The sequence below is a fragment of the Pediculus humanus genome, genomic scaffold (assembly GCF_000006295.1).
Source record: "Pediculus humanus corporis 1103172108260 genomic scaffold, whole genome shotgun sequence".
NCBI lineage: Eukaryota > Metazoa > Arthropoda > Insecta > Psocodea > Pediculidae > Pediculus > Pediculus humanus.
Window position 1 is genome coordinate 159859 of NW_002987829.1, and position 23103 is coordinate 182961.

The 23103-nt window shown below is 27.1% G+C and overlaps 4 protein-coding genes and 1 non-coding gene across 5 annotated transcripts in view; 1 reads left to right on the plus strand and 4 right to left on the minus strand.

Moving 5' to 3' along the window:
- Phum_PHUM491260 (uncharacterized protein) overlaps nucleotides 1-33 on the minus strand; it is a gene marked incomplete at both ends in the record, with an annotated part of 2966 nt that extends 2933 nt beyond the window's left edge. Inside the window, one exon of the mRNA XM_002430551.1 lies at nucleotides 8-33. Within this exon, the coding sequence (XP_002430596.1) occupies nucleotides 8-33 (26 nt within the window). The remainder of the gene's footprint in view (nucleotides 1-7) is intronic.
- A 696-nt stretch (nucleotides 34-729) lies between these two features.
- Nucleotides 730-2533, plus strand: Phum_PHUM491370 (protein phosphatase methylesterase, putative; the record flags this gene model as incomplete). Its single annotated transcript, XM_002430552.1, has 7 exons — nucleotides 730-791; nucleotides 941-1130; nucleotides 1220-1575; nucleotides 1674-1739; nucleotides 1817-1985; nucleotides 2115-2422; nucleotides 2515-2533. The coding sequence occupies 7 exons, from the start codon at nucleotides 730-732 to the stop codon at nucleotides 2531-2533; spliced, it is 1170 nt and encodes a 389-aa protein (XP_002430597.1).
- Nucleotides 2534-4535: 2002 nt separating this feature from the next.
- On the minus strand, nucleotides 4536-8260 carry Phum_PHUM491380 (uncharacterized protein; the record flags this gene model as incomplete). Its single annotated transcript, XM_002430553.1, has 9 exons — nucleotides 4536-4607; nucleotides 4745-4902; nucleotides 4991-5148; nucleotides 5324-5679; nucleotides 6980-7054; nucleotides 7590-7672; nucleotides 7812-7922; nucleotides 8000-8141; nucleotides 8234-8260. 9 exons carry the CDS (start codon nucleotides 8258-8260, stop codon nucleotides 4536-4538), a joined length of 1182 nt encoding a protein of 393 aa, XP_002430598.1.
- Nucleotides 6806-6877, minus strand: Phum_PHUM491390. The gene has a single exon. It is a non-coding gene; the product is annotated as a tRNA-Asp (tRNA).
- Nucleotides 8261-19190: 10930 nt separating the features above from the next.
- Nucleotides 19191-23103, minus strand: part of Phum_PHUM491400 (fibroblast growth factor, putative) — a gene marked incomplete at both ends in the record, with an annotated part of 7409 nt that continues 3496 nt past the window's right edge. The window contains one exon of the mRNA XM_002430554.1: nucleotides 19191-20315. Within this exon, the coding sequence (XP_002430599.1) occupies nucleotides 19191-20315 (1125 nt within the window). The remainder of the gene's footprint in view (nucleotides 20316-23103) is intronic.

Sequence of the window (23103 nt, forward strand, 5' to 3'; positions counted from 1 at the left end):
CTTGTACCCCGGGTCCCATTTGACGTTCCACATTTAGGACATTTTTTAACTCCCCTGAGTGTGGCTCTGCCAAGACCAAGAATTTGAAATTGACTTTTAGGCATTTTATTTAAATATAATTTTTTTTGATACAAAATCACATAAGAAAAAATGTAAACAAAACTTAAAGGGGCGCCGTAACAATTACGCAAAATATAAACATTTTTTTTTTTTTTAAATTAAAGAGTATAAACTTTTGACTTTAACGTATTTCCTTTACATTCTTTTTTAATTAATACTTATAAAATCTAAAAAAAAAAAAATTTAAAAAAAAATTAATTTATTCCTTGTTTAAAATTTAATATTTTTTTTTTTTAAATAAAAACAATAAATAAATTTATTAAACTTTTGGACCATTTTAACAGGCAAGAATTATCGTCGTCTGCTTTTAAAATAATAAACAGTTGGTAAAACTGATCAGTTTTAAATAATAAATTATTATATTATTATTATATAAAAAAAATATCAATTACCGTTTTTTAATAAAAAAAAATAATATTTACAAAAAATATTTTAAGTAAAACTAGTAGATAGATGGTAGTAGATATAAATAGATGAACTAATGTTTTATAAATGATACCCTACGTAGAATTAATTGATTAATATATATATATATTATATTTTTGTTCTCGACGTGTTTTCAAAGTAAACAAATACCGAGAAAGTAAAATTGTATCAGTGATCAGAAAAATGTCTACAATTCAAAAAACAATGTTCAAATCAAGGCTACCCCCTTTAGCTCCCACAGCAAGGTTAGATTCTTAATTGAAATTTATTAAATAAATAAAATAAACAGTTGGTTAAATACGTTATAAATATAAAATTGTTATGAATAGGTTTAAAGAGTTTTATTATAATTAAATTTTTCATTAAAATTAATTAATTTGATTTTTTTTCTAAGGTTTGGCAAAAGAATGGCCATGAGAAAACATGATTATAAACCTGTTCAGTGGAATAAATATTTTGAAAAGTTTATCGATGTCGCTGTTGACAGTGGACAATTTAGGGTTTATTTATTAGGCTCTGAGGGACCAGTATTGTTTCTTTTACATGGTGGTGGTTTATCAGCATTAGGATGGTCATTATTTGCTGTAAATAATTTTTTATATATCATCCAAGTAGAATAATTTAATTAATTTATTCTTCAAAGTAAATTTTTTTTTTTTGTCGTTGTGGACAGGACTCGGTGACTAAAATTGTAAAATGCAGAGTTGTTGCATTGGATTTAAGAGGTCATGGAAGCACTAAAACAGATGATGAGTTTAATCTCTCAGCTGAAACATTATCAAAAGATATCGGTGGAATCATACAAGAACTGTATCAGGATGAATCGCCTCCGATTATATTAGTGGGTCATAGCATGGGTGGTGCTATTGCAATTCACACAGCTTACAATAATTATATATCATCGCTTATCGGTTTAGTCGTAATCGATGTTGTCGAAGGAACTGCAATGGATGCTCTTTCAAGCATGCAAAGTTTTCTAAGAGGAAGACCTAAAAGTTTTTCATCTTTGGAAAATGCAATCGAGTGGTGGTTAGTTTTTCTATTTATTATTATTATTATTATTCATCCATTTTAATTTGTTATGGTTAATATTAATAACTATTTAACCTAAAATCATATTTTTCCAGTGTTAGAAGTGGTCAAGTACGAAATGTAGAATCTGCCAAAGTTTCAATGCCTGGCCAAATTGTTAAGTAAGTGTTTTAAATTTAAAGTTAGTAAGAAAAGAAGAAGAAAAATGTACATGCAATTTTAAAATTTACATTAATAGCTGCGAGACTGGTGAGTTAGCCATTGAGGACATATCGAATGATGTGTGTAATTCGCAAACAAGTGGAACCATGCATTCAGTTCAATCTGTTTCGAATCCAGACAGAATTCTAGAAGAAAATGAAAATGAAGAAGTATTAGTAAATGATAAATTCAAAACTCCATTACAAGTAAATAAATATAGTTTCGAGTAGAAATGTTAATAATAATTTTAGTATTATTCGATTGAAAATTAAAAGTCATGTGAAAACCAATTAATAATAATAATAATAATTTGCGATTGTTTTATTCGGGTGCAGGACACGCCAAAAGCAAAATACAAATGGAGAATAGATTTATCGAAAACGGAATGTCATTGGCCGGGTTGGTTCAAAGGTCTTTCGAGTTTGTTTTTAAATTGTTCAGTACCGAAACTACTCATACTCGCCGGTATAGACACGCTCGATAGAGAATTAACGGTCGGACAAATGCAGGGAAAATTTCAAATGCAAGTTTTACCACAATGCGGTCACGCGGTTCACGAAGACGTACCGGAAAAAGTTGCCGAAATTTTAGCATCGTTCATGGTTCGATTTAAATTTGCAGAATCGACGAGCGATTTTCACAGGTACGCATCATTTTATTCATTAAACCCCTCCCCTCCTCCCTCCCCCTCTCAATTATTTAAAAAACTAATCAATTTTTGAATTTCTTTTCCAGGCCTTTTCCAGGATGTTGAAATCTTCGTTTTTTTTTTTTTTTTGGGGAGGGGGCGGAGAAACAAAAATTAACACGATGAATAATAATAATAATAATAATAATAATAATAATAATAATAATAATAATAATAACAATAATAATAAATTAACGTTCAAGTCTGTTTTACAAATGCCAAATGAAACAAAAATGGGGAAAAAAATTATTTTACAGTTTTTATAATAAAATAAAAAAAAGAAACGAATTTATTTATCAATAATAATAATAATAATAGCATTTATTTTAATTTATATTATTATTATTATTTCAAAAAAAGAAAAAAAAATTGTATATATATGTATAAGAAAAATGAGAGTTGTGTGAATAATAAATACTAATATAATTTAAAACGTATATATTATTATTATCATAAGTTTATTTTTTTTTTTATTAACAAACACCCGAATATAATAATAATAATAATAATAATAATAATAATAATAACAAATGTAAAAATGAATTGATTATTTATATTAATAATAATAATAATAATAATAAATATGTATATATATATTTTTCTCGTAACTTTGGTATAAGGGTAAAAATTTATTATTTTTAATTAAATAAATACGAATGAAAAATTTGATTGATGACGTAATTATTAATTAATTTGTACTTTTTTTTTCTTTTTTTTTTTTTTACGAATTCAAATCGTATTTAATAAAGACTAGAGATATCGTGAAATGTTTCACCGACGCATTTTTTCCATGCGGTAAATCCTCGCGCCTTAGGAAGAACCTAAAAAAAAAATTTTTTTTAAAAATAAATTTAAAGAAACAAACGTAAGACGTATGACGTCATTGAAAATTTATTTTGTTTTACGGTTTAAAATCAAAAAATTAATAAAACAAATAAATAATAATAATAATAATAGCATAACCCAATTAATAATTTTTACAAACCCAAAATTCTAATCATCATCATCATCATTATCATCATTTGAAAATTATTTCGCACGATTTTATATTAAATTAAATTATATTTCAATTGGAAAACGAAACACCCATCATCATCACCATCATTATTATTATCGAAAAGAAAAGTTTTCCTTTTTTAATATATATTATGTAATTAATTAATTAAAATATTCTCCGCGTGAAATCCGTACGTAAAATTTTATGCTGCGATAATAAATAATTTAATAATTTTATAAATAAATTATTTTCAAAACTTTTTCTCCCTCCCTCCCCCCCCCTGTTTCCCCCCCCCCCTCTCTCTCTCACTTCAATTCATCATTTTTTATATCCTTCGGGTGACAAACAATGACGGTCATTTTCAACTTAAAATAACCACATTAAAAAAATTTAAAAAAATGAAAAATTTGTAATCCATAAATAATTTTTTTATCAAAAATTTATTATTATTATTATTATTATTATTACTCGATTATTTTTTATTAATCCCATCGATTAATTATAAGAAAAAAAAAAAAATCGAGAAGATTCGACCTTGTACGTATACCCTCAAGATTTTTTCCCCCTCCTAATTAGATTTTAAGTTGAAAAATAATATCATCATCATTTCCCACCACAAATTTTTCCTTTTTTTTAATAATAATAATAAATTAATGTTATTACTACAACTACTACTACTACAACTACAACTAATAATAATAATAATAATAAAACTAATTGAAGCAACCGTACCGGCGGGAAGGGGAAAAGAAGGGAAAAAAAGTCAAATTACAGGACGTACAATGGCGTCAGGATGTGAGAAGAGAAAACCGGAAGTCGTGCCACCACATTTAAAAGAAGAAACCGTACCGGAAATCGCATTTTCAAAAATACCAACACCGATATTCGAGCGCATTTATTCCTGGAGAATCGAATAGAGGCCTGGAATAAATGCTCTACCTGACAAATACGTTAAAATAATAATAATGATAACAACTACCATAACAACAACCAACACCGATATTAATTATTATTATTATTATCATTACCCGAATTGATTTTTCATTATTTTTTTTTGGATGATGACGTTTATTAATTTGGAGTTTTCATTTCCTGTTTCACGCAAAATTTGAATGCGTCCCATCCTTCGTTTTTCGCGTAAGACTTGAAAATTAAAATTAAAATTAATTCAAAAATAAAAACAACAACAACAACAACAAACATTAGACAAACGACAAACAAACAAATCAAAAAAACGAAAAATTTCACTCTTTGATTCCCCTTTTGATTTACACACGTACCTTAAATCCTCGATGCAACCTTTCTTTCATTATAGCAATAAATTCTCTGTAACTCAAATGACCGTCGCCATCTTCGTCGAATATTGCAAAAACCGTGTGAATCATATGTCGGCTCAAACTTTTTCCCGTACATATTTTAACAGCTCTATAAAATTCATCTGAAAAAATAAAAATCGTTCCAGAAAATATTTTTTTCTGGAAAAATTCCCCCCCCCCAAAAAAAAAAAAAAAAAAAGAAAAATTCACCCTCAGATATTGGATGATCCGCCAGTGTGTACATTTTCATGGCGATTGCAAAATCTTCTAAATTATTTAAAAATTGACAAAATGCTTTAAATTCTTGAATCGTTATTCCTTTCTCCTCTTTAACTCTATCCAAAAGTCTATTAAGAAAACGATCGTACCTTAAAAAAAAAAAAACAATCTCAAAACCTGAACTTTGAAAAATTAATAACGTGGTAAGTGGCGCCGCCACGCGGATAAATTAACAACTATTAATTTGAATTTCTTTTCCGGAATGAACAACGCAAAAGTTCGTTACGACGATTCGAATTTGTTAACAAAAAATTAAGTAATTACTCGTCTGTATCCAGGTATGTGTAACGTAATAGAATTTTAGCAAAATCCACTTCGCTTATCGTTTTGTGACCTTTTGAAAATTCGTGAAATTCCAATTCCAAAACTTCCGACTGAAGGTTTTCCATAAATCTTCTAAAACCTTCGAATTTCAATTCGTCTTTTCCCTTCTTACCGAAAAAATGTACGATTAAAGTCGTGTCGACGGAATGACGCCTTTGTAAACCTTGTTCATCGTCTACGTAATCTTCTTGCGACGTCGAACTTTTACTTTTCGTGGCATCATTTGTATTATTATTATTATTTTTCGAATTTAAACCTCTTTTATCTTTCCACGATTGACTAAATATTTTTTCCATCTGAAAATAAAAACACTATCATTTTACAAACAACAAATCCCTCTACGTTCGATTCCCATAAGCATTTAAATTTTTTTTTTTTTTTTTTCGAATTTTAAAGAAAACAAACACAAAATCCAATTGAAAAAAAATGTCTAACCGAAGAAAAGCCGAAGACGATGATTTCATTTTTTATTTTTTTCCCCGATTAATTTACGATTAAATCAAATAAAACACACACGACACTGACATTTCGTGAAATCAGATTCCGCCATATTGGATTAAATAATTTATGCGTTTACGAATCCCGCGAAATCTTCGCTCCTCCCCCCTCCACTTCCCACAGCCTTTCAAGCACACGAAAAACAAAAACTTTGGTGAATGAACGCAGACGGAAGAAAAAAAATTGTGATTGGTCGACGGACGGAAGAGAAATAGCAGAAGACAAGAGAAAATGAAATTGTTATTATCTTGTAAACAAATAAAAAAAACGCTTTTAAATTAAAAAACGTTCTTTCATTTATTCATTTATTTATTTATTTTCTTATATAGACAACAAACAACACTTTATTACACTTCCTGTTTGATTAAAAATTGTTCTAGATCATTCCAAAGGATGCCAAATGTTAAAAAAAAGTAAAAATTTATGTATATTGAGTTTTAACGAACGCTATATATACATATAATTTATGTTATATTTCGCGTATAATGTTTTATTTATTTATTTATTTATTTATTATTATTAAACAAAAACATTCTCATCGCGTTTCATTAATAAAAAAAAAATAATTTTAAATTCTCATTAATTAATTAATTAATTAATTAATTCAAATCGTAAATCAAACTTTGTAATATATAAAAAAAAAAAAACCGTTATTAATCACTTTTATTAATATTCTGTAAGTATATATTATTACGTAATAACAATGATGATAATTAGGCAATTAGCTTTCTTGTTAGTCACATAGCCATTCAACAAAATAGTACAGAATTTTTTTTTTTTTTTTTTTTTTCTTGTGAATGTCAAAAAAACCCAACACGAGAATTTTATTAATTATTTCGCATTTAAAAAAAAAAAAAAAAACAAAAAAAAAAACAAAAACAAAACAAAAACAAAACAAAAAAACCTAAAAAAAAAAAAATTATCCTCCCCGGCGGGGAATCGAACCCCGGTCTCCCGCGTGACAGGCGGGGATACTGACCACTATACTACCGAGGATTACATTCACTCTCGCATTTTTTTTCATACATCAAGACAAACAACAAACAACAACACGATCTAATCGCACGCAAGTTTTTTTTTTTATTTATATAAACTCACAGCTGTTTGAGATTTGGTATCGCATTCTCTTGATTTTATTTCTTTCAAACCGTGTTTTCCTATTATATCCACAAGCTACATCAAATTAAAAATAAAAACAAAAACAAAAAATAATAATAATAATAATAATGAGAGAGAAAAAAAATAAATATAAATAAATTAAAACGCGATGTATACAAAAAAAAAAAAAAAAAAAAAACTCCAAAAAAAAAAATTTATGTTTATGTTAAATAATTGATCCTAAATCCTAAATCCTAAACCAAAAAGAAAATTTTTTTTTTTTTTTTTTTTACACAAAACGACAAAATCAAATTATAAATAACTAATGGCTACATTCATTTAAAAAGAATTATGTTTATAAAAATTTTTAATAACGTTAAAATACGTTAACCAATTAACAAAATAACGCGTTTAATTAATTAAAAAATTTAACGGGTATACAACAAATCCTCGTTAATTTCTTTTAAATCGTCCTTCCCTTCACACGATTACAAAAATTATTTATAAATATTATAAATGGCGTTTTTTTTTCACTTCGTGATTCGAATTTATTAATAATAATAATAATAATAATAATAATAATAGTATTGATAAATAAATTAAAACTTACCACAAGAAATTCATTTTTATCAACTCTTTCGTTTCCATCCGTATCAAACATGTTGAATGCAATTCTAAAACCCGATTGCGGTTCTTAAATAATAATAAATTACCATCATCATCATCATCATCATCATCGTTACTACACATAAAAACAAACAAACAAACAAACAAACAAACTTACTAGTCAATATCGATAGAAGAAATAAATATTCCGTGTATGATATTATACCCTTATCACGAAGTTTTCTAAACATTTCAGAATTACCATTTTTTAATGGCGGAGTATCATCTTTTATTTTTTCAATTTCTTTATCCGTTAAATACCTTCTTTTGAGACGAGCTTTAAAAAGTAATAATAATAATGATAATAATTTGTGCATGTGTGTGTGATTATAATAATTAATTTTAAATACTCACGTCTAGGTTCTTGTTCTACAACGGATTCTAGAAAATCTTGTGGAGTCATATAAAGTTGTCCATCGTATTCGACAGATGCAAATTTAATAAAACGTCTTTCTCGAGATGTTAATTTAACAGCACCAACGTAATCGTCATCTTTCTGTGTGTATAAACAAAAAAAAAAAATGATTTTCAAAATGGCGGAAAATTTTATTTATTAGGTAGGCGAAGAAACTTGGATAGGGTTTGAACCTTTTGGATCAATTCCGTAAAATTCATTTTAAAATTTCTACATGTATATGCACCGAATATTAATAATTAATTACATTTTATCCTTTTCTATCTCATTTCCCCACCCCCACCCCCTCTCTTTCTCTCTCTTTAATAAAAATTCTAATCAGAACAAACAAAAAAACAAACTAACTCACCCTTTGGTATAATTTTTTTTTTTTTTTTTGCTTAAAAAAATAGGTGACAAGTTAAAAATTTATCAAGATCATCATCATCCCTTATTTTATCATATGGGGTTTAATAATAAATTCAAGGGGTTAACTACACAAAATAAAAACACGAATCAACCGTGTAATAAAATGGTGATATTATCAAAAAAAAAAAAAAAAAAAATAGTCAACCTCTAGAGAAGCCTCCATAACTTGGTGCCTTCCGTCAAAAATGAGGACAAAATCGGCGTCGGCTTCCTATGTAAATGAATTTACTGATTTATTACTACCAATAATAATTTTTTTTATATATAAAGTTTACGTAATAGTAATAATAATAATAATTAACTTTTCATTTACGCAATTTTTATTATTATTATTATTATTATACGATGTCGATAATTAGAGAGAGACCGAATCGATTGATGGATTTTTAAAAAAAAAATTTTGACGTTTTTTTTTTTTTTTAAATTTTTTAAAAAAAGGGTTATTATTATTATTATTATTATTATTATTATTATTATTAATACATAAATTTTTTTAATATTGGGTGATTGATATAATATTATTGATAATAATAATAATAATAGTTTTTTTTTTCCAGGTTAAAAATGTAGCACGGATTTTTTTTTGTTTTCTCTAACGGTCCATCATCATCATCATCATCTATTTTTAATAATAATTATAATAATAATAATGATAATAGAAAAATGTTAAAAAATTCAAAGACAAAAGGGGGTAAAGTAAATAAGAAAAACAACATCAAAATTTTTATTAACGACAAAAAAAAATATTTTTAAACCGGATGATGATCAAATGTGATGCTGTGAAGGATGATGATGATGATGATGATGATGATTAGGCGCCTAAATGTCGAAAAAAAAAAAAAAAAAATTTCAATAACTATATCCTACTCTCGTATAATTTCTCCCACAGATAATATCGCTAATACATTTTCTATTAATTCATTTAAATATGTGTCTTTATGATTATCCTTGTTGAAGTCTTTATTACAATATCAACAACAACAAGAAAGAAAACGATTACCATAAGATAGAGAAAACACATATACGAGAAGAAAGAGAGAGAGAGAGAGAGTGAATACAAAACGTAAAAATATAAAGATTATAAAATTATTATGTTATTAACTATGCTTTCCAGCTATCTTAAAAATATACATAATGTTATTATTATTATTATTATGAAAACTGGAAAAAAAAAAAAAAAAAACATTTTATCTGTATTATGGTTAAACTAACTAAAAGGCATTTAAAACTGGTGTTAATTGATTGGGGGGAGGGAGGTAGTGGTAAGGGGAGGTGGGAGTGGTAAGGGGGTTCAATAATATCAGTTTCCCGTCTCTTTCGAAAACAACGTTTTTTTTTTTTAAAAAAAAAAAAAAAAAGTCAATGACTCATCAACTAACTAACTAACTTAATACCAGCCGCCACCTTTTTTCTTCCATCCAGGCACCAACAACAACAAATTATTATTATTATTTTAAATTATTTATTTACTGGAAAACTTTTTTTTTTTTTACAAGAGTAAGAGGAAATTTATTTAATAATTATTTGAAAAAAAATAATCTATATTTACATAATGGCGGTAAATATTTGGCCACTAATCAAGTTGTTATACGGTGACACCAAGGTTAAAAATATATATTTATATAAATAAATAAATAAATATAAGTAGATGGCAATAAAACAACAACAACAGCAACAACAGAATTTTAATTTAAAAAAAATTTTTTTTACCTTTACAAAACCCCCGTTTTCCCCGGGGGGGGCAAACGTTAAATAATTTAAATCCACCCCCCCCCCCCCCTAGGGTTAAATATGGGAGGTAAGTAAAACACTTTTTTTTGTTAAATCCTTAAAAGGGTACTGCTTAAGACAAAAAAATTTTTTTTTTTTTTCTGGTTCTTTCGCCAAGAAAAAAAAAAATTGGTGGGGGTAAAAAAAAAAAAAAAAATCCTGGGATTTTTTTTGGACCAAAAAAAAAAAAAAAAAAAAAAAAAAAAAAAAAAAAAAAAAACAAGAGTCACACATCAATTAATCATTTCAGATATATATGATTCTAAGGGATGAACAAACACCCTACAAACAAACAATGAATTTAAAAAAATAACAACAACAAACGAGATTTATTATGTTTGATTAACCGTGAGTAGTAAAATTTAGTATAATATATATTTTATATGGAAAATGGTATGGCGGTGGCGGTGGCGTCGTCGTAAGGTGGTCGATATTTTAGCAGGATGCCACTACATATATTCTTCTTAAGTGTAATAAATCTTTTCATTAACTACACACACACACACACACACAAACTTTGACCTCTTTCTCGGTAGTTATTATATTATGAGGATTTTTTTTATGGTCACCTGATACATAACATTTTGCGTTTATATTAAAAATATCGACCCCTTTGATTTTAAGTTCTTGACCCAGGTCAACATAAAAATAATTTTTTTTTTTCAAAATGAAAATTATGTCATAATGCTTCCTATCTCTCTCTCTCTCTCTCTCTCTCTCTCTCTTTCTTTTGTTATTGATTTCAAATTTCGATTCGTTTTGCAGAAATCTGAGTATGTCATCTTGTGTCGTGTCATGTCGTGATACGTGAAGGAAAACACGAACTTGATTTAGACACGCGAGTCATTTGAATATACTAGTTTCTATATTGTAAAACAATATCAGCCACCTTATCATTTCAAGTCAAAACTTTTCTGTCCCGTCATTATATACAAATTTAATTTCTTTCTTTTTTTATTTTGTAACTTGAAGTCATTTTTTTTTTTTTTTTTGTTTAAGGTGTCAAACGGCAACATTTGCAAAAACCTAGGTATAACACGTGTCTACATCATTCAAACATTATTATTATTAAAAATTTTGATAAAATAATTTTACGTGCATGGTTTTGCATTTTACCCTTGGTGTTTATTCAACACCTTATTTAATTCTGACTCAGTTATATAATAATAATAATAAAACATCAGCATAGTCATCGTCCATACCCGCGTATAATACTATCAAATAGTTTTTTCCTATCGAACTTATTAGTATGATTAACGATAGGAAAGAGAGAGAAAGAGAGAGATAGAGAGAGAAAATTAAGGGTTTTTTTTTGAAAAGGGGTTGAAAATTTATTTTAATATTTAATAAACTCAAATTCTTATGTAAAAACCCGAAAAAGACACGCAAGGGATTGATCATCCACCACCACCACAATGTTTTGCCACGGGGGAAACCTGTTAAAATATTATTATTATCATCAACGTTTTTAAAGTCATCCTTTTTTTCCCGCCCTCGTTTTTTTTTTTTTAACAATCTCAGGTTCGCTCCACGGTCGCGACTATCAATCCTCGAAAAATTAGATAAACCGTCGTTTAGATAAAAGCACACGGCAATGTAATTATTTAGAACAGGTATTTTGTTACCAGAGCCGCACCCCCTTACTCTAAACAAACCATATATATTTTTACCACACCCCGATCTAAGCTACTACCTCTCATTAGCATAAAAAAAATCAAAAGATAAATGGGATTTACATTTTTTTACAATTTGTCTCTCTCTCTCTCTCTCTTCCTTCCTCCCCCTCTATTCCACAGGATCATTATGGCAGAAATACAAAAGGAAAAAATAAACTCACTGTTTGTTTCTCCTGTGTTTAAAGGGGGGGTAAACTCACTACCGAAAAAAAACTAAAAAACGCCCACAAAAGAGGATGACGAACTCGTAGGAGGGAAGTGAGGTGGTAGAGTAGGAGAGAGGGGGGAAAGAAAACGATATTAAAAAATAAAATGAGATCATTTTTAAATAACGCACTAAATCAAAATCAAATTTAAAAGAAAATAACCTTTATTAAAAGAGAATAGAAAAGATGATAGTAATAAAGATATCGAGAAAAGAAAAAACTTTGATATAAAGTGGTCTTGCTCGGGGGGGTGTACGCTAATGAAGGGTTGATTAAAGGGTAGTTGTTCCGCTCGACGTGGGAGAATTTTTTAAATAAAAATAGCCTTCAATAAAAAAAAATTCTTTTTTCAAATTCGTTTTGTTTATTTTCAACTGGAGGCTTTTACCAAAAACTTTTTTGATAACATTTGCCATAGTTACAGGTATTAAGGTATGAAATTGCCATGATTGTATTACATTACTACTTATTACAGATCATAAAATTAACTCAAATTGAAGACAAAAAGTGTGAATATTATACTTGATTAATAAATGGCATAACGAATGATTTATCTTCGTAGCACGTGGAAAGTGTAAAAAATTATTAAAACAACAACAACAATAACGAAGAGAGATATATCCAATCAAAAAAAAGGGGCCACATTCCATGAGGCAGGAGGAGTTTTATATACACATGGAGAACCCACAGGGGAGAAGGTGTCGAGACTGAATGACCAGACTAAGATTTTTTTTTGATAAGAAACTGGCTGCCATAGTAATACCAGAAAAGGGAATCACTCCATATCTTTATTTAATTATAATCTCAAAACAAAATGAAAAGAATTTTATAGAACAATGTGCTATATTACTCCTTGAGGAAATGAGAAAATTTTTAACACTTGGCGTTAAATTAATTAATACTAAAAATATACACAATTTTCAACTTCCGGTTTAATTTTTTTTTCTTTTTTTTTTTTTTCTCAGTCATTAACCTTTGCAATTTTGATTTTTTTTTTCCCTTCCTTTTCTTTTCTTTCATTTCCACCAAATTAAATTAACTGAATTAAAATCAATTTAAAATTAAAACATGTCCACATTTATTTATTTATTTATTGTTTTTTTTTTCTAACTTGTGAAATCGAGTCCATTAATTATGTTACTTAAAGTGTTTATTTAATAATAACGTTTTTGATTTACATGAACATTAAAGTTTTTTTTGTTTTTAACATTAAGCAATCTATAATAATAATAATAATTATTATTTGTCAATAATAACCAAGACACAAACGAGCAATTTAATGTTTTTTTTTTTTTTTTAAAAGAGTTTTTTAGTCGATAATAATTAAAACAAGGCATAGAACACACAAAAACTTATGTAATAATAATAATAATAATAATATCTCTTTAAATCAGAAAAACCTGAGAAAAATTGCTTGTAAAGGTGTAATGTTTCTAACTTGATACAACCTTGTCGAAATAAAATGTGTTAATTATTATATGCAACTAGAAAAATAATAATTTTTTATAAACGAAAACACAAAATAAAAAAAATTATTAAATATAAAGTTATCTTTTTAATTTATATTATTGGTCTGAATAAACAAAAACCTGCTTTACATTGTTTAAAATGAAACATAAAACGACAAAATTATTTTTCCTAGTTTTGACATTGTTGTATGTAATGAAATTTTTATTATTATTAACATGATTCAAACCTGATCAAAATCTTTTTGACAAATTGATACAGTTGTTTTACTTATAACATTTTAAACTGATGCAATTTTTCAAATGAATTTAATCTTAGAACTTTCATTATGAGTATGCTATTTGATTGTATTTAACGAAAAGTAAATGAATAAAAGAATAATTTTGTATTGAAAAGGTAAAGAGGATTTTTTTCAAAAAGGCAATTTCGAATAGTGGACAATAAGTTAAATGATGTATCAACAAGGCAGATTAAGTCAAAAAAAGTTTTATTCGAGTAAAATATTTGATATTTAATAAATATTTTGACATAAGCAATAAACTTTAAATAATCATAATGAGTTATTTTTATCAATATTTATCAAATTTCAACATATTTTCACTGGGAAGTTCAATGAATAATTTAGGTAATATTATTATATTTCATATTTAATTAGTAGTCATGAGATTTAAAATCAAATAAAGGCAAACATTTTTATTAAAATTTAATAATAATAATAATTTGATAAAGGGCCATCACATTACCTTTTTAGGTTTGAATGCATGCACAGTGCTAAAAAATTTGAATTGGGTTGCCGCAAATAGCAGAACACTGCCACCAGCAAATCCAATACACAATTTTTCAAAAATTTTAAATGATTTATATCGTTCAAAAGTAACAATTGTTCTTTTAAATTTATTATAATTGGATACGTTCACGTATATATTGGTCGTCAATCTACGTATTGCCGCCATGATGAAACTGACGTCACATGTTCCGTAACGTAAAATGAAGCATGACTCTTACGTAAGATTTTTATAGGAGTAACATATTTTAATAAAAAAAACCGCCACAAGAAAATGGCGTTACCTGTAACTATGTGACAAAATGTCGTATCCGCTTGTAACGGATTGAAATTCTAGATCTTTCTAGAACTTCAATTTTTTTTTTTTTTAAGTATCATTAATTGATTTTACTTATTTTAAATTGTTTTTACTCATGGATTTTGTTTTACTCATCACAAGTTACTCAAAAAGAAGAAGAAGGTATTATATAAAGGAATAAGAAAATGGAATGCTTGCATAAAGGTTTCCTTTTTAAATGAAAAATTTATTTCATATTTTTTTTTTTACTTTCAGGATTAATCGTGATTTATAACATTTGGTTTATTAAGAGATAAAAATTAAAATGTTCACACTATTAACTTATTCTCACATTAACCTCGATAAATCAACTATTTATAAGTTACTGTGAAAATATCAAATGTCAAACTGTTATCTTTTATATAGAAAAAGGTATGATAATTTTTTTTCTTTCTTTTTGGGGGGACAAATTAGATTTTTTCATTTTTGATAATTCTTAAACGTTATAAAGAAAAACAAATGTGCAAATGACCATGACAATGATTAACAATCAAACAATTCAAGTAAAGAAAAATTTAATTTAATTTTCAAGTTGGTTATTTACATGTCATAACAAGTCATGCAAACCAGACAAGTTCATGTGAGACAGGTTTACTTTTTTTTTTTTTTTTTTTTTTGCACACCTTGGTGATCCTGTTTTTAGTTTGTACATGAATGAAGTCACGTAGTACGTTAGTTGGAAATTTTTGCAATAGGAAAAAAAAAAAATTGCAACAATAACCTTTGATTTTATAACAGACAAACAAACAAACAAGTTTTCTTTCTAAATGATGAGTGCCCAACAATCAAATAAATGAATTGAATTGATTGTTAATTGAAATTTAAGGTTTTATTAGGTTTTAAGTTGATAAATATTAATACCTAGGTATATTATTAATACCTAACAATGTAAAATTTAATGAAAAAGAAACATGGCTGTGAATAGTATAAAATCATGTAATGCAAATCATATTTTGACTTGATTATAATTTAAAAAACTGGGTAATTTTAATAAAAAAATTTTTTTTAAAAGTTTAATTATCTACAGTCATGTAATTATTATTATTAATGTTTTACAAAATGATATAATAAGGTATGATGAAACTTCTAGAAGATTTTAACACACACACACAAAATACTCTTGTGAATTTTTTTTTCAAAATTTATCAACCTAATGTTTTTCAAAGCTAAATTTAAAAACAAGAAAATTTCTCATTAAATAACTTTACTATATAATTAAAAAGATAATAATAATAATAATCAATATGATAATTATAAAAACATTTAAAATAATTTGTTGTATGTATTTATGTAATATTAAAAAAAAAAATTTTATATATAGTGCATACCAAGTTTTATTATATCAATGTCATGATTAAGTTAATAATTTATCATTATTATCATTGTTTTTGTGGTTGTTGTTAGATGAAAAGACAATAATATATTCAGGTACAATAGTTAATAGAGATAAGATTTGTATTAATTAATACAAAATTGCTGAGAGGGAAAACATTAACTAGGACATCATGAGTTGTTACAAGAATTGAGAGTTAAAAATTTTTTTTATAAATTATTAGAATGTAATTAGAAAATTTATATTGATCTCCCTCTGGCAAATAATTGGAGATTGATATTATTGATATTGATATAAGAAACAAGTTTTTATAATTATTTCATTATTTGATTGAATGGAAAAGGATATACTCTTGTTTGTGATTGTGGTTGTGGTTGTGATTGTGGTGGTGATGGTGGTTGTGATGGTGGTGATTGTGGTGGTGGTGGTTGAGATTGTGGTGGTGATGGTGATTGTGGTGGTTGAGATTGTGGTGGTGGTTGTGATTGTGGGGGGGTGGTGATTGTGGTGGTGGTGGTGGTGGTGGTGATTGTGGTGGTTGTGATTGTGGTGGTTGAGATTGGTGGTGATTGTGGTGATTGTGGTGGTGGTGGTGATTGTGGTGGTTGTGATTGTGGGGGGGTGGTGTTGATTGTGGTGGTTGAGATGGTGATGGTGGTTGAGATTGTGGTGGTGGTGGTGGTGTTGATTGTGGTGGTGATGGTGGTTGAGGTTGTGGTGGTGGTGGTGATGGTGGTTGAGGTTGTGATGGGGGTGATAACAATACATAAATACCAAAACATGTAAAATAAACGTTTCGATATATACATATATAAACGGTCGTATAAAAAAAAGTTTAAAAAACCAATTTTTTAAATATCGTCAATAATAATAAAATTTATTATAATTAAAAAAAATTATTAATAATAATAATAATTTTGCAATACATGTGATAAAATTATACATTGCTAAGTACATATTATTATAACTAATATACATATCGCAATCGGAATACATAATATATATATATATATATACATACAAATATTTTATGATTTTTATTTTTATTTTTTATTTATTTTTTTCTTTTAATAATAATTATTATTATCATTGTTATTTGCTCTTTCGCGTCAGTACGATATATATATATATATTTACTCACGTGACAAAAAGCGAGCATATATTATTTATTAAATAGGTTTATGTATATATATATATATGTTATAATTGATCATGTGAAGCCTTTTGTATATAATCGGTCAATAGGGTAACTCAATTTGTTTATATATATATATTTATATTTATTTATTTATTTAAAAAATGAATTCTTGGTAACTGTCGGTAATTTATTATGTAAATATTATTATCATTTTATGATTTCATTATTGTATTTGGCACTAACCGGAAATGAAAAAAAAAAAAAGAAAGAAACTTAAAAAAGAATTTTTTTTTTGGGTTCATTCATCGAAAATTATTTAAGGGTGGGTCGGGGTGGGGGGTGTGTGGATTATAGCGTTTGTTTGTAGTAGTACATGATTTAGAGATTACGATGATGATGATGATGATGGTGATAACGAATGATAAAACAAAATAAAAAAATAAAAATCATCATTTTTTTTTTTACAAATACTAATAATAAATAAAAAATAAAGAGAGTTTTGATAGACGACAAATAATAATAATAATAATAATTTTTTTTTTTTGAGTATTTTTTAATATTATTACAAAAACAAAAAAAATTTATTTATTTATTTAAAAGCGGGGTTGTTGTGTGATTTCTATTTTTTTTTTTTTTTTTGATTCTTCTTCTTCCACGTCAGAAACAAAAAAACAATGGCGATGACAATAATGATTTTATTATTATCGAATATTTTTTATTATTATTATTATTTTCCCTCCCATTTTTTAATAAAAAAAAAAAAAAAAAAAACGTTTTCCCCTTTTTACAATATGTTTAAGGTAATAATAATAATAATAATAATAATAATAATAATAATAATAATAATAATAATAATAGTAATATGGCGGATTTTTATTTATTTATTAATTAATTTTACAATTGATAAAATTTAATAATACGTTATTCCTTCGCGGAGGACTAGATTCGTATTTTTTTTTTTTTTTTTTTTTTTAAATTTATCAGGGAGAAAGTGGGGGGGAGAGAGAGAGGGATTTAAAAAAAGAAAAAGAAAGAAATACGCAATGATAAAGTAAAAGTTGAATTTTTTTTTTTTATTGAAAAAAAAAAAAAAAAAACGTGGAAGGACTTTTTTCGGTCAGTCGTAGCCCATTCACGTTATAATTTTTTTTTTTTTTTTTTGCTTTAATTTTATTATATATAAATATATTATAATAGTAGTTCGAAGCAGATATATATATATATATATATATATATATATATATATATATATATATATTTATAACTTTGGCGGTTAACCGTTACAAAACAAAAACAAAAAACATTCTTTTAATGTCAATAGTTCAAAGACCATATTAAAAGAATGTATTGTTATGATATATTCGATTAATAAATAAATTTTCATAAAAATTTGTCGTTTTTTAATTTTTAATCGATATATCGATCGATCGATCGATCAATCGATCAATCAGTAAATCAATAAAACAATCAATCAAAATGAAATGAAATGAACGAAAAAAAAAAAAAAAAATTCAGTCTTTTGCTACAATATATATATTTTTTTTGTCAAAGATAGAATGACGTCATAACAAATTACGTCATTAAAAAAAAAAATTAAATAAACAATTTGACCTATCGTACCTGTTAAAAAAATTAATTTACCTATTTAAAAAAAAAAAAATTGGGTCTAAAGAAACACTCGATTAACTTTTTATTTACTCTATGACTTTTTTTCTTTTTTATTTTCAGGTATCATCATCAATCACGTTACGTTTGAATTAATATGTTAAAAAAAAAAAAGTAAATATTGAGGAGATTATATATATATATGTGAAGAGATGTTGAAATCAAAAAGAAGAATTATTTGTCTCGTAGTTAATGAGTGTGACCGTTAGAAAAGAAAAGAACAACGACAACAACAAAAACAACAATTCTATTCAAGATATGATGATGATGATGATGATGTGTATACTGATACTATAAGGAAGCTAATAATATTTGGTGAGTAAAAAAGCGAAAACGTTTGCAATTGTCAGTAACGGTTAAACGTGGCAGAAGAAGATGAGGATGAGGATGGGGATGAGGGTGATTGCGTTACCCAATCGTAACCGATTTCTGATGATGATTCGTCATCAATTTCGGTTAATTTTTCCGTTTGATTTTCTTCATATTCTTCTTCTTCGTACTCGTCTAATAATGATGATTTTTCAGTCTGGGGAAAATTTTCAATCGGTGACACGTGATAATTGTCGTTATTTCGTTTTATATTTTCCGTTAAAATTTCTTTCCAAAGTAACGACGTCGTAGAGGAAAAATCCTCACCGGAAGTAGAAAACGAAGACGAAGGCGAAGACGATTTTTTCCTTTCTTTTAAATTATTTCCTTTCGAGTTTCCTTTTTTTTTATTACAATTTATTATTTCACTATTGCATTTGATTTTTAATAACGTTTTATCACTAATTTTTTTCTTTTCCCCTTTCACTCTTTTCTTTTTCCTTTTCTCTTTATCGTCCGTACATTTTCCCGCTTGCGTACATTTTTCCGCGTCCGTATCACTTCCGTTTCGCGATTTTCTCTTTTGTCTCACACCGTGTAATCTTTTCTGACAATCTTCGTCGTCTTCGTCGTCGTCGCATTTTGTTATCGTTGTCGTCGTAATCGATCCCTTCTTCTTCGTCGCCGTTGGTAAACATTCATCGTCGTCGTCGTCGTCGTTGTCGTTCTTGCACTTGTTTCTCTTCTTTTTTCTCTTTTCTTTTTTCCTGCACCTGAATTTGTTTTTGTCATCCAATTTCGTCATGGGCACGTTCGGACAAAATTGATAACGATGATGTCTGACGAGGTGATTTCTTTCCCCGAATCCTTCTTCGCCGCTCGTACCTTGCAATAATTTTCCTAAGAGAACTCGAGCTTTCGCAACTTTGACGGCCAACGATTCGACCCTTTCGATCGATACGGGTTTCGTAAGAACGTTCGTGTATGTTTCCATTTTACCAAGGGATGCTTTCGCTTTTGTCTGAACTTTTCTAGGGATTCCTTTCTTATTCAGAGCCAGGTACAATGTTCGTTTATCGTTTGAATATTTAGCCGATGAATACGTGTTGAAATGATGACTTTCCATCATTTCGTTAAATATGCAGTCGTCGGTGAATTCTTTCTGAAAACAAAAAACAAAAAAAAAAAACGGATGTTTAAATTATTAACGTTTAATTTCGCCGGGGTAAAAAAAAATTTTTTTATTTCCCACAAACTACTACGACTACTACATTCATTCACATGCCAGTTTTTAATGTGGTAAAAAAAAAAATGTCGCGATCAAAATACATTTAAAGAACAAAACCGATAGTGCATTGCCCTTATCAATAATAAAAACAAAACATTTTATAAAGGAAACAAACGACTTTGCATTAATCAAAACAATCACAAAAACTATTCATACTTTCACGAACATTCACGTTTCTTTAATTCAGGTTAAAAAAAAAAAAAAAATTCTCGGTTTAATTATTATTATCATCATTATCATTATCATTATTATTATTATTATTATTATTATTATTATTATTATCGACTTGATTCAACTATGTGCACTCATGATGCAATAGATACAAATATTTTGACGATAATTAAAAATAAATTGATGCAAATTAAAATCGTCGAAACGCAGAGAGAGAGAGAAAGAGAGGAAACTAAAAGAGAGCCTGTGGAAAAAGAGTGAGTGAGAGAGAGAGAGAGAACTTTGGTTTGAACCTAAAACGTCGGCTCATGATGTATAATTTTTTTTTTTTTTTAAAGCTCGAAATAATGAATGTTGAGATGATGAACGAGAGAGTCAGTAGTTTGAACTCGATAATAATAATAATAATAATAAAAATAATGTAAAAATTCGAACGGTGGTGTTATGGGCACGTTGCAATGACTCGCAAAATAAATGATGCATACCTACTCTCTCTCTCTCTCTCTGCCTGTCTCTCTCTCCCTCTCTCTCTCTCTCTGCCTGTCTCTCTCTCTCTCTCTGCCTGTCTCTCTCTCTCTCTCTCTGCCTGTCTCTCTCTCATTTGTATCGGTTTCGTAACTTTTTTATCATTATCTAAAATGGTCGCGATTCAACGGTTTCGTTTCCTTTGACACAAAGACTTTACGTTTCCGCCGACGACGTGTCAATATCCGGTTTTTGAGTTTTTACACGAACGAAATCCTTCTGTTTGTTCTTTTTTTTAAAAACAGAAATCATCTTTGTACGATTTGCAACGAAGATTGTCGGTTGTATGCGTAACAATGACAAAGAGAAAAAATAACAACAAACAACAAACAGAAAACAATCGAAAACGTATTTTTCTTTTTTTTTTTTTTTTTTAATATTCTCGTAATTGATGCGTTTAAACGTGACGTATGCACGTTCTAAAAAAAAAAAAAAATTTTAAATTAAATATAATAATAATAATGATAATGATAATAATGATAATAATAATAAAACTTCAAAGTATAAAATTTACTGCGACATTTTTTTTTTTTTTTTAAAGTTTTAAGTGTCTCGCAAAGATATAATAAGAAAAAAAATTTTTTTTTTTTTTTTTTTTTGTTGTGTTGGTGGTCCTTTGATATTAGACATGGTTCCCATGGTTAAACTCAGCAGGCACTCATTTTGTTAATTGCTTAATTTTTTAGCTTAATGTTTTTTTTTTAACCACAAAACTTTTTTTTTTCGGTTATTTTCTATTGACAACCCATTATTAAATAAATTATTAATCGTCCGACAATTAATTATGAAACGTTTTTAGTTTTTACAAGTCGTTTAAACAATTAAACATTTATAAATCATCATCATCATCATCATTATTAAAAAAAAGGAAAAAAAATAACGTGGAATTAACAGGTTAAACTTTCTCTTTAAAAAATTACACGGTTGGTTTAACAAACATTATTAAAAATCGTTATTTTTTTTTTTTTTATTTTTTATTCTCCTCCATTACACATCATTAAATTAAAAATTTGACAGTAAAAATTAACGTGGAAGCAGAAAGTTTGTGATTTGCAGTCGGTGGCAGTTAACACGTTTAAGAGAAAAATAAAATAAAAAATAAGAAAAAAAATTTTATTTTATTTTTATTATTTTTATTTTATTTTATTTTTATTTTTTTGTAGAAAATATCACGGTGGCAGTAGAAGTAATACGACCTCCCAAAAAACACAATCATAATTTAACGAAAAAAAAAAAATTATTGCGTAACAACAACAACAACAACAACAACCACGACGACGATGATGATGATGATGATGACGACGACGACGACGCTGTTATAAAATTTATTTTAAAAGGTAATTTGTTTAATAAATGTTTTCTCTCTCTCTCTCTCTCTCTCTCTCTCTCTCTCTCTCTCTCCCTATTTTTCTCTGTCTCTCGTGTTATGTGAGATTTCGTGTCGTGTCACTACTACCGGAAATTCAGGAGGGGAAAAAAAAAAAAAGTTACCGCCACGATTTTTAAAACGGTGTTAAAAAACGAATTTAAATAGGTTTTAATTATTAAAAAAAAATGGTACGTGATAAAAATAATCGTGGAATTAAGTAAAAAAACGTTTTTTTTTTTTTCCCCCCGACGAAATATTATTAAAGATAATGACGGAAGACATTTTTTTTTTTTAAAATAATAATAATAATTAATCATTTTCAAATTTTATTTCACTTATTACAAACGACATTTAATGAAAAAAATTAAAATTTAATTGAATTATTTAATTATTCAATTAACATTTTTCTTTTTTCTTATTTCGTTTCTATGTTTATAATATCATCGGCACGTGTAATTTTCAATGTGACCAACATAATAAAAATAAATTCATTTTTTTCTCTCTCTCTCTCTCTCTCTCTCCTCCCCCTCTCTCACACTTTATTCTTATTTAAAATCGATTTCGATTGAAAATGTGTTATTTGTGTATTTTTGAAAT